Genomic DNA, 13,108 nt, shown 5'->3' with positions numbered 1-13,108 from the left:
AAGTTCCTGAAGGACGAATATCGGCGGAATTAAAGATATGTGTCTTACTAAGCGAGAAGCTATTTTGGTTAAATTTTTATTTTGTTTTACGAGAGTGTTTTCGTTTCGTTAAGGAGGCAGGAGGAGAGTGTTCTCCCCGCCCACGAGTCGGACGAGTTAGGTTACTCGACCAAGCGAAGGTCGAGCGCCGTGCGGGGTGCGAAGGTTGTCGCCTCGTGGGATTATGTTTGAGTTGATACCTGCAGGCAGGAGGTATTTTTTTTTTGTTCGTTTTTTTTTCTCGCGAAAGTGAAAAGGGGGTGTAATGGTCACATTTTATTGGGGGGTTCGTTTTAATTATTTAAAGGCCGCGAAGGCTTGAGCGCGCTTGACAACAATGTCACACATGTCCACTGCAGCTGGTCATGTCTCCTAGTTCGAGACTCGGCCGCTGTCACCTGGAAGCGCTGCCGTAGACGTGGTGGGGAGAAGCCGAGACCAGCGGACAGGGGAGAGTTCTTAGGACAGTCGGCGGCGAGCGTTAGGTTCGCGCACACCAACCTTCCTTAGGCTGTGCGAGCGAACATAAAGTATCCGGCGAAGGCGTGCGAAATATAGAGACGAATCGGAAAGTATCGTGATACGTAAGTACACTGTTCATAACTAGCGTATACGTTATACCTCTACTCGTATCCCCTTTAGTGAGGGAAATTACGATATTTATTAGGCTATTCTAGGCCGCTTATCGTAGTTTATAGAAAATCGTAATTTAACGACCGACGCTGCGAGTGTAGTGTCGTAGTCACCTACGCCTACTTTTAGTTATCCAAAGTGTTTTGTTTCATTTTAATCGAGAGTTTTTATTTATTTTCCTTAAAGCCAAGGAGAATTGGCATAAGCGCCTTCTACGTTTTATTTTATTTCATTATTTACTTATCGCGAGTTAGCGTCGTTTTCTTTTAATTCCGAGAAGCTTATTTTTAGTTTTATTTTGAGAAGTGAGACCTTTCGTTAAGCCTAGGAGCTGGGTATTTATTTTATTTTCTAATCGTCGCCTAGTTAGCTATCAGCCCGAGTAGTTAACTTCGACTTGGCCTTGTCAGCGCGTCGCTGTGCTGACACCAAGTTATAGGAGTAACTATAGTTAGTGTATTCCTTAATAGCAACTCGTGTACGGTGCGTCGACGTGCCGAGGTACCCAGTGTGTACTTGTGTACTAGCAGATCGGCGCGACATTAACATCTACGAAGATCCAGAAGTGGGAAGCGAGCGACGAGGATTGTCAGCGAGACCCTGGACTACTCGAGCTGTCCGAGCAAATCGGAGGTAAGTTTACGATAGGTGCCCTACCCGACATAAACACCTCACAAGTGTGACGGTTAAACGAATAGACGGATTACCGATATCCTGTTATAAATCTGTACAGTAGTTTAAAAATGCATTTTTCAATAGGATTTGTTTTAGTTTCAAAATTAAAACTGGATAAAATTTCTGTTAGATGGCAATACTGATTCAGTCCCTTACCAGGTCTTCTACGTTCTCTAGGTGGAGAAGAGTGATGTGGTCTCCCATGTCTTTCACCTCTCTCTCTGTCACTCTCGTACCTTCTCTCTCGCTCTCTCTCGTCTACACGAGGATGAGGATCACTGCGCTTCTCATTGATACGACTTCTTAGATCACTGTGGTCAAATAAACACATTTCAGCAAACCATAACGAGAAATTGGAACCTAATGTGTACAATTGAAAATTCCACTTTCAGTACTTGTAATAAAATATACTATTTCTAATTTCATTGTACCTGTCAACTAGCCAACATGTTATTTTACCTTTATAAAACGAAGGCTTGTCAATACCACTTTGATTTGTCAAAATTATACGGCATTTTTAGTTCTCTACATCACCTCTAGTAGGGATGGACGAGATTGGATTTTTAGTTCAAGACGAGACGAGACGAGATTTTTTATTTCTCATAAAATTTCGAGACGAGATCGAGACGGGATTTCCCTTCTCATAAACAACGGGAAATGCACGTTCAAAATTTTTACCTGACTTTGTAACATTGTTAGATGACTGTTTAAATACAAAAATAATGATAATAGGCAAGAATATTTACAATCTTTTATTAAAAAACATCAGCATAACATTTTTTTTAATTAATCACGCCTAACTTATTAAAAATGCCTACGATAAGGAAACATAGTGATATCAGTTAGGATAGAGTTCAACTTATCCTAAAATAAAATAAATCATAAAATAAAAGCAATATTAATTTTTTATAAAATAGTTACTTGTTTTGACTTTTTATTAGGGATGGTCAAGTCTCCAAATTTCGGGAAATTTTTAATCTCGTTACACGAGACGAGATTTCTTTTTGGCCAAGATTTTTATCAAGACAAGAATAAAAAAAAAAAAAAAAATTAAAAACGCCTGCAGGAAGTCAATGCAATACCCGCAATACAGGAGTGTGTTGTAGTTGCGTTTCCTTTGCGAAGGCGTTCTTATTTAATTAATTCTTTTAATGTAAATATTACTTTAATTATTTTAATAATATTACTTTAATAACATTTAAGAAGTTTTGTTAAGTGTAAGCAGTTTGAGGAATGTTTTATTACTATAAAACAAGTCAAAACAAGTAACTATTTTATAAAAAATTAATATTGCTTTTATTTTAGGATAAGTTGAACTCTATCCTAACTGATATCACCATGTTTCCTAATCGTAGGCATTTTTAATAAGTTAGGCGTGATTAATTAAAAAAATGTTATGCTGATGTTTTTTAATAAAAGATTGTAAATATTCTTGCCTATTATCATTATTTTTGTATTTAAACAGTCATCTAACAATGTTACAAAATCAGGTAAAAATTTTGAACGTGCATTTCCCGTTGTTTATGAGAAGGGAAATCCCGTCTCGATCTCGTCTCGAAATTTTATGAGAAATAAAAAATCTCGTCTCGAACTAAAAATCCAATCTCGTCCATCCCTACTTTTTATAATAATAAAACATTCCTCACACTGCTTACACTTAACAAAACTTCTCAAATGTTATTAAAGTAATATTGACATTTAAAGAATTAATTAAATAAGAACGCCTTCGCAAAGGAAAACGCAACTACAACACGCTCCTGTATTGCGGGTATTGCATTGACTTTCTGCAGGCGTTTTTAATTTTTTTTTTTTTATTCTCGTCTCGATAAAAATCTCGGCCTAAAAGAAATCTCGTCTCGTGTAACGAGATTTAAAATTTCCCGAAAATTTCCGAAATTTCGAGACTTGACCATCCTTAACCTCTAGATTAACTAGAACTTTAACCCTTTCCACTCGTATGTCGCCGCTACCGCGACATTCACGTCTGACCGTTCCACTCGTATGTCGCGGCCGCCGCGACATTTTCAGCATCGGCTTTTTATTAATAAATCCCTTTTATATAGTGTTTGCATGTTTTGAATTTGTGTTGAATACATACTTAATGATTTCCTTATTCATTTTACATGTCTTTGGTAGCTTGAAAAATAATTGTAAGTTTATTTAGTCAGCTGTGGATTAAAGAATAGAGAAGTGTAAATAGTAACCATGACGACCAAAATCACCAAAAAATCTAAGTTTGAAAATGCATTTTTTCATTAAAAATACACCTAATCCTTCTTGTAATGGCTGATTTGAATTGGCAACTAGATAACTAATGTTGATAAAGTGTTTTACAAATCCTGAAAATGTGTTAACGTTTTTTAAAAAGCCTCCCAAAAAATATTTTGTACATTTTATTTTGCTTTTTTTATATTATGACCACACAAAAAATATTTTATGGGTATATTTATTTTGATATTTTGTTTTACTTGTGTACAATTTTATGCTGAATAAGAATCAAGCCCTCAAGTACAACAAATAATTTATTTTAGTCAGTATATGTACACAAAACTTAAAACATGTTTTTTTGCATGGCAATAAATGCAAGCGTATGGGACAACAAGGGGTCAACTTATCCGAGTGGAAAGGGTTAAAAACTTTTTAACAACTTATGATATAGTTATAGTACGGTACCTTTCTCTCTGATCTCTTTCATAGCTCAGTCTTCTTTCAGGTGAATACCTGCGTTCTTCTTTTTTCCTTACAACAAAATCTGCTCGTTTAACATCTTCTCTACTACCACCTCTCCTGTAAATAAAACATCAAGAATAAGATATCAATTGTTTTTAAACACAGTTGGTTCTGGTACTTTATTTTAGACAATGAGTCTGCCAATAAGAAATTAGTAAGGGTAGTTTCTGCACCATCAACCCTATGTTGGGAAAAAAACGTTTACCTTCACAATAGGTTAGTCCTTTAAATAAGCTCTTGTATTTATATACAGGACGTGCTTGAACAATTTTTGTTGTAATACGTCACAATGACAAAATATCTGAATCAATTGATGTTCCTACTGCACACCATCTAATCCAGCTTTTCAAACCAAATTTGAAATCTTTAAATATCCTTATTTAATTTAAATGTAGTTTTGTTTTGAGCCAATTAATTTAATCATAACTTTTAGTTTTAAAGATACAATAGTTTAACCTCAGACCGGCCTCGGTTTATCTGGCCACTTCTCAGACAGGGTGTCCACCAGGCCAAACAGAAAAGATTCATGAGTGAAAAACAAATTCCAGGTAGTTTAGGTTGTACTTTTTATACTAAAATTTCCAACGTGTTTTGCACCAACCCTGCAATGCTGCTGTATTAGCGCTATCACAGCTCGCTATTTTAGTTATCGGAAAGAGCATTCTCAGTTAAGAAAAAAAAAATATGATTGCTGTAATATTGCCTGACAAAAGTATTCAATTTTTATATATTACTGATTAAATAATCCAAAAATTAAAAACTAATCCTTAAACCTGCAATTTATTAATAACTTCCTAAAAATAGTGATATGTCGATACCAAAATTTATCGAATCTCTGTACAAAAACTTGAAAAATAGATTCTTAATACTGATCATTTCAATTTTACCAAATTTTCTGAAGGATTACTACACCAACCCCTGGCTTTATTTACTTTCATATACTATAATTGTGGAGTAATGGGTTGTTTTCCAAGTGGCCTACAGAAATAATAATTCAGAAATAACAAAAACTGCTCGTAGCCAATTTAGGTTTTAAACCCTTCTAAACACATTAAATACATACCATGTTAAAGGAAGATGAAGATATTACACAAAATATTTCCAAACTCGAGGTTATATTGTAATCATCTAACACAGTCGTAGAGACACCATCATCGTTTTCTGCAATAACTGAAAAATCCTGAATATCTCACTCAGTAACAGAAACATCACCACTGTCTTCCGTGGTCGTGAAAAATTCCAGATATTGTTCAGCGGTAACAGAAACATTATAATCGTCTCCAGCGATCACAATAAAGTTATCATAATCTTCCTCGATCGTAGCTTAATTCAAATAATTTCCCGTGGTCATCATTGTCAAGCAATATTTTTGGAAATCATCATTGATTCCCGCAGTCACGGAAACGTCATCATCGTCTCCCACGGTCACGGAAACGTCATCGTCGTCTCCCGCGGTCATGGAAACGTCATGGTGGTCTCCCGCGGTCACATAAACGTCATCGTAGTCTCCCGCGGTCACGGATACGTCTTCGTCGTCTCCCGCGGTCACGGATGCGTCATCGTCGTCTCCCGCGGTGACGGGAACGTCATCGTCGTCTCCCACGGTCACAGAATCGTCATCGTCGGTTAAAAAAAATCACGCATAATTCCCGGTTTTCCTGGTTGGTGGACACCCTTTCGGATGTTATTACTTCTCAATTAAGCTACTGTCGGGGAAATAAATATGTGCACTCGAGTTTGAGCCTAAATTTCTCTGAGATTAATTAGCCGATTTATTTGAAACAAATACTAAATATAAGCTTGTTTAAATACATTTTACGTGGTAACAATAAAAAAAATTCCGTTTACCAGACAAATTTTTATAGTTGAAAGATCCTAAAAAGTACCGGTTTTTAAGAAACTCTGCACTGAAGTTTAAAATTTAATTGTAAACAAACCACTCAGCCAATCCTTCTGAAATTTTTATGGCTTTTTGGTAGGTTTATTGTTAACATTTCCAGGCATTTTAAAATTTTTACTTACAAGTGTTTGTCCACCACACTGACATTGCTTTGGTATTCACTCACGGCAAACTACTGTGAAAATCATTCTATCATCTGTATTTTACCATCGGAAAAATTCCGGCGAGGAGGCATTTTCGAATAGATGTTACCAGTGTAAAAATCTAAGACGAACTGGTTAGCTTGGTTAGTCATCTCTCATAGCGACCATAGTTCAAGAAAGAGGGGGAGCTTATGTGTACATTCCATTACTCACCGGATGTTCCAGCTTAACGCAACACACTGCCCGGAAAGGGTGATGACTGCTACAATTTCTTCTTTCAGTGGTTTATTTAAAAGTGGAAAATTAAAGAAACCATTAAATAAATACTGGAGGAAAATATTTACCTGTTTTTTTAACAAGCTCAATCAACACAAAATAAATTGGCTTGGTACTCGTAATACAAAGTAGATTTTTCCTACCACCATAGTTAACTTATTATAATGTACTAGGTGAAACCCGTCGAAATCGACGGTTACTGTCAAGGCCTAGCCTACGCTAATTCATCTACGGAAAGTTAGGTGTAGTGGAATATACTTGAAGTGAAGTTGGCTTTTATTTTTGGACTGTTAGGTACCTCCTCTTTTATATGGTTGTGCACCTTCATTGGCAACAAATAATGCAAATTTCATAGCAATGTGGCATTTCCAAAAAGCAAAAAAATACTATAAATTGGCTATTACGTAAATATTGATGTTTAAATGCATTGTTAAACAACGTATCTTATAAAGGATGATGTGATCTAGTTTAAAAGGAATATGACCTTTCTGTCATGACAGTAGCTGCTTAAATAGTATTTACTCTTTGTGCCTTTTTTTACAGACAAAATGTCGTGTTATTTTCAATATGTTAACAACCCAGTGGGCCATGGTCCGTAATATAGGCCACTGCAAATAATTTGTCAAGATAGGTTTCCATAGGTACCATTTTGGGCAAGGTTTCTGTGTTTGGATGTTATTAGGCACTATAAGAGCACAATGAACTTCTGCAAATTAATAATCTGTTGGTTAAGAGAAATATAAGCCAAATTATAAGTGTCACAACCCAAGTGCATTTATTTCCCCGACAGTAGTTAGATGATTGTAGGCTTAGCATGGGAAAATGTTTGGTTTTGTACAGTGTATAACCTGACTTGACACGGCTCCAATCGGAAGACCGAGTATTCAGTTAGATGATTATTTCCAGTGCGGTTTGTACAGTACAATAATTGTTTCGTTTTGTAGAAAAAACAATGAGCAAGAAAGTTCAGCAAAACATTACAGACAATTTTAAGGTTTAATATTCTTCAGAGCCAATTTATTGTTAGTCATTTTTACCTTCATCTTGGTTAAGCATTAGTTTATGTTATCTCAACTCATAATGTTTGTAATTAATTACTTGACCACTTTTTCCTATAAATATATTTTCTTTTGGTTTTGCAAACATGTGAAGATAAATAACCCCAGAGGCTTAAAACACTACTTTTAACACCATTTATTGACTACACATATTATATATTAATTCAGCCTACTGCATTTCAATAGGTTGGTTTGTTTGGGCAAACTGTAGTCCGGCTAGTGGCTCGGTCTTGTGGAGGCCAACACGAGTTAAGAGACCTCTAACTTACCGTTCTCTGTGTTTGTCCACATATTCGTCTCTGTGAGGTGAGCGATGCCTGGCTTCGTAGGGACTGTGGCCGCGTTCTCTCTCATTATAGTACGGCCTACGACTGTCCTCGTAGTGACTTGGGCCTGGGGCAGGGGAGTATCTAGGAGGCGGCCTCTCCCGGGAGTGGCCCCTGTCATGACCTGTCCAACAAAGTCAACAATTTACTGGGGTTTACTGGTACCAGGCCAACAGTTGGCCCTAGAGATTAGTTTTACCTATGCAACAATATGCAATTGAAGTTATGTCCTGGTTCTAACCTAACCTAACCCAAGATTTGTCCATAATAACATTTCAACCTAAATAAAAAAGTAGCGATTTATATATTTAAAAAAAGTTAACTACACTTTCTTTTAGCCTTTTTACTCCAAATAAATATGTTTTATGGATATGTTTGCTTTAAATTACCTGAACCTCGGGAATTGTCAATTGCCACAATCCTTTGGTACTCTTCAGTATTGGACTTGTCCTTACTGGCAGCGACATCACCTCTTCTAAACAAGGGCCGAGACCCTTCACCTATATTAGGGAGATGACCAACTTTAGTGGAACACTCAAGAAGTTAATATTCATATAAAATTATGTCTAAATTTGAAATTATTCATTTAAAAATGCAAACTTTACTTCAAATTCAATGATTGTCTTCAAACAAAATGAATTTATCTAAAGTTAAAGTGAAATTATTTTTTAGAAGCAAAATCTTGTCAAAGCTTTGAGTAAAAAGTTTAGAAAAACGTTTTTACTAATTAATTTTTTTATAAACACATAATGAAACTTTTGGTTTACTTCAACTTTACTATACTTACCTGAAATGATAGTTTATAAATGTATTAAGTAGCAAATGCAGCGTTTAGTGTAGGGATGGACGGGTCCCGAAATTTCGGGAATTTTTCGGGAAAAAAATATTCCCGATTATCGGGACGGGATTACATTTGACTCGGGAATTTTTCGGGACGGGATTTGGTCCGATCGTCGGCGATTTTTCCGCTTCGCGAGTGCCGATAACGCCGTTATTGCGAGCGATAAGTCCGCGAACGCAGGAGACGAAGTCATTTCGACGATTACGCCGTGACCGCGGAGTCATAACGACGATCGCGCCGTGGCCGCGATTATTGGACCGACAATTGCACCGTGACCGCGGAGTCATACCGACGATCGCGCTGTGACCGCGAGTCATACCGACGATCGCGCCGTGACTGCGAGTCATACCGACGATCATGCCGTGACCGCGAGTCATACCGACGATAACCCCGTGACCGCGGAGTTATATCGACGATCGCGCCGTGACCGCGGAGTCCTGCCGACGTTCGCGCCGTTACCGCGGAGTCATACCGACGATCGCGCCGTGACCGTGGAGTCCTACCGACGATCGCGCCGTGACCGCGTCATACCGACGATCGCGCCGTGACCGTGGAGTCCTACCGACGATTGCGCCGTGACCGCGAGTCATACCGACTGACCGCGGAGTCATAACGACGATCGCGCCGCGACCGCGAAGTCATACCGACGATCGCGCTGTGACCACGAGTCATACCGACGTTCGCGCCGTTACCGCGGAGTCATACCGACGATCGCGCCGTGACCGTGGAGTCCTACCGACGATCGCGCCGTGACCGCGAGTCATACCAACGATCGCGCCGTGACCGTGGAGTCCTACCGACGATTGCGCCGTGACCGCGAGTCATACCGACTGACCGCGGAGTCATAACGACGATCGCGCCGCGACCGCGAAGTCATACCGACGATCGCGCTGTGACCACGAGTCATACCGACGATCGCGCCGTGAGCGCGGAGTCATACCGACGATCGCGCTGTGACCGCGAGTCATTCCGACGATCGCGCCGTGACTGCGAGTCATACCGACGATCATGCCGTGACCGCGAGTCATACCGACGATAACCCCGTGACCGCGGAGTTATATCGACGATCGCGCCGTGACCGCGGAGTCCTACCGACGTTCGCGCCGTTACCGCGGAGTCATACCGACGATCGCGCCATGACCGTTGAGTCCTACCGACGATCGCGCCGTGACCGCGAGTCATACCGACGATCGCGTCGTGACCGTGGAGTCCTACCGACGATTGCGCCGTGACCGCGAGTCATACCAACGATCGCGCCATGACCGCGAGTCATACCGACGATCAATAATCGCGCCGTGACCGCGGAGTCCTACCGACGTTCGCGCCGTTACCGCGGAGTCATACCGACGATCGCGCCGTGACCGCGAGTCATGACGACGATCGCGCCGTGACCATGGAGTCCTACCTACGATCGCGCCGTGACCGCGAGTCATACCGACGATCGCGCCGTGATCGCGAGTCATGACGACGATCGCGCCGTGACTGTGAGTCATACAGACGATCACCCCGTGACCCGCGAGTCACAAGTTACCGGTACTATAGGTACCTGTAAACCCATTTTTTGGTTTCCATAGATCAGTGCCACAAATGGTAAAAATTGATTTCGTACGTGTTTTTTGGTAACTGCAAAACAGGTCTTTCTTTTTATGCACAGAAAAAAATCCCGTCCCGTCCCGTCCCGAAAATCGGGAAGGAAATAAAAATCCCGTCCCGTCCCGTCCCGAACTAAAAATTCAATCCCGTCCATCCCTAGTTTAGTGCCAATATTTTATTCTCATAGCTGTGTTGTAGCAGATATTTTACACATGGTTCTGTTTGACTTGGGTTTTGGTGATGTAAATCGGTCAAGTCTTTACTGTATATGCAATGTAAGAACAAGTATTTGAGTAAGCCATACAATAAAGTAGAGAGAAAATCAGGACTATACAGAGCATAGGAACAAGATTACAAAATAATAGCTTTTAAGATTGAAGGAAGAAACAATAAAGAAGTTATAAGGAGAGCCAAAAAGTATACATATTGGAAGGAATACAGAATTAAAAGAAAGTCGTTTACTTTAAAAGAAGCATAGATAGTCTGAAGAGCTTGGACTAGACATGAAATAATGAAAGAATATTGAGGAAAACAAAATACAGACATAGGTAAAATAAGCAAAGAAGTACAAGAAATGTAAAAAAGAACATGAAGAGTAGAAAGTTAAGTTTGTAAAATATCACAGGATAAAGAAATAAAAGCTTTTGGAAAGTGGAGGCCTTTATAGAGCAAGAAGAGAGGGAAAAAGTCAGAAAAATCTGAAAGCAGAAACATTTTTGAAATTTTGATGTAATAGGCAAATTGTATTTTTTTTAAGGATTGAAAATCTCCCAAGACACTGCATTTGCTCCTTGCCATTTACTTCCTCTTCAGCCGTAGAGACAACTAACAAAGATGTAATAACTGTCTGTAATATTACCTGCTACTGACTGGACAATCTTTGAGCACTACCCAACGTTCGGAGGGAAGGCCACTCCTGGAATCGGCAAAAGGAAAACCATACTCTGTGTCGATTAATGTCATCATTACTGTCAATGGTGGTGGTGAAACAACACTATGTACATTCTAAAACATATCACTTATTTCTAAAGTATTTAAAAGTAACTTAATAGTAAAAGTAACTATTTCAGAGAAAGGAATTAATAATGGCTGAGTCATCTTCCTAGGACTAGGGATTGCCAGGAAAAGATTAAGCTAAACTATTTTAATCAATAATTTTAAACAGATGAAAAAATTACAAAAGCTTAACCCAACCCAATACTTAAAATTCCAAAAAAATAATGTTTTTAAATTGTCCATAGCGTACCGATATAGTTAGTTTTAATATTGATTTTAGAGGTCAAATTAAGTAGAATAAGCAAAACACTAAAACACTTCAGCACCAAATTTCAGATGGAATTTTCTAAATCTAAATAAAGAGAACTTGAAAACTAGTATGCCCCTCTTTTGCTCTTAAAACTGAAGTAGACACCTAGTTGTTTATAAACAATAATTTATAGTCACAAATCACATCACAAAAATAACATAACAGGTGAAAAAACAATGGGTTAGAGTATGCAAATAGAGAAAGAGAAGTATTTGGGTGATCATTTTTAAGTTCATGGTGAAATAAAAAAATTTTAAGGACTTTTTTATACAAATGTAGTGGTATTAAACATAAGTTAAACTAAGTGTTGAAATTTAATTCTTACTAGTAGAAAGGAATAAATAAGGATTTTAAACTAAATTTTAAACAATTTTTTTTATTTTCCGTCAAATTTGTTATTTAGAAAAACATTCAAAATGTTTGGGTTAGTGATTAGAAATAGTAGACAAGAGACAAAAATGTTAGAGACAAAATGTTTAGAGATTAAAAGGATGACACTTAAAATAATTGAAATTATTAGCTTTAAAAGTTTTTATTTGACAACACAAAACTTTATATCATCAAAATCATAGAATATCAGCTATCAACTTGTCTGATTTTCACTAGTACTTTAGGGAATAGTTCTTGAAATCAACATGACTCATTGTTGATAATCATATGAATTAGTCTTATTAAATTATCTGAGACATTAACCAATCACCTACAGAAATTCTGAAAGTAACTATTTTAGTAAAGCCAGACAATAAATGTGTGCTTCAATTGAATATACAATATTTACAAAGTGAGTTAATGAGTCCAACAATTACATATTATTATATGAAAATAGGCGTGTAAAAGGATTATTTTCAATTTAGTTTTAATTTGCCATACTGCAGTTGTATCCTTATTTTGATGATTTAAAACAGCCAAAAGGTTGTAATCTTTTTGAGTTAATTTCTGGGCAAAAAAAGAGGAGAGTGACACACGGGGAAACTATGAAGTAATGTTGGACAGTGGGAAGCATAGTTATGAACACATTTCCTTGACGACAATATACTTGCAACATTGTCAAAAGCAGTTTTGAGAGAAGATATGCACGACACTCATACAGAGGAGGTCGATGTTGGTAAAATTGGTGTCCATGACAGGATTGATACCAGAATGTATTCTGTGCCTTTCAGGTCCATTCAGAAAGTAAGGAAAACTTGTGACGCTGCTGGGATCTCGCCAATTGTACACAGACAATTTTGCCTTCTCAGTGACTGTCCAGCCGGCGCCATTTGGTTGCGCAATTGAAAATCACACTTGTGAGGTACGGTTTTTCCCACGAGCCTAAAACCTGTAGAAATTTATCGTCCACTTGTGAACTACGGAAACAAGGTAATGAATGAAGTTCTGACCAAAATGGTGCATGCAGTTTAAAAACGGATGAACAAACTAACGTTCATGACAGAGAAGAGTGGATGCCCAAGCATTGTCAATGATGAACCGGTTGCTTAAGTTGATGAGAAGACTCGTGAAAACTGCTGTGTCGGTAAAACTAAGTTCTGTCTTTGTTTCCAACAGGTTCCATGGACTCGATGGTTAAAATTGTCACACTAAAGTAGGC

The 13,108-nt window shown here is 38.2% G+C and overlaps 1 protein-coding gene across 4 annotated transcripts in view; it reads right to left on the bottom strand.

The window, feature by feature from the left end:
* Positions 1-13,108, bottom strand: part of LOC128989951 (zinc finger CCCH domain-containing protein 13-like) — a 68,000-nt gene that overhangs the window by 17,284 nt on the left and 37,608 nt on the right. For all 4 annotated transcript variants that reach the window (XM_054412119.1, XM_054412120.1, XM_054412118.1 and 1 more), the window contains 4 exons: positions 8,170-8,280; positions 7,724-7,904; positions 4,021-4,134; positions 1,504-1,658 (listed from right to left, as the gene is read on the bottom strand). In XM_054412119.1, the coding sequence (XP_054268094.1) occupies positions 1,504-1,658; positions 4,021-4,134; positions 7,724-7,904; positions 8,170-8,280 (561 nt within the window). The remainder of the gene's footprint in view (positions 1-1,503; positions 1,659-4,020; positions 4,135-7,723; positions 7,905-8,169; positions 8,281-13,108) is intronic.

This window comes from Macrosteles quadrilineatus, unplaced genomic scaffold (genome assembly GCF_028750875.1).
Source record: "Macrosteles quadrilineatus isolate MER2022 unplaced genomic scaffold, UCM_ALF_1.0 Scaffold_3__2_contigs__length_128488019, whole genome shotgun sequence".
NCBI classification, from domain to species: Eukaryota; Metazoa; Arthropoda; class Insecta; order Hemiptera; family Cicadellidae; genus Macrosteles; species Macrosteles quadrilineatus.
The sequence above is the reverse complement of the archived record's forward strand: the minus strand, read 5'-3'. Positions and strand labels throughout refer to the sequence as shown.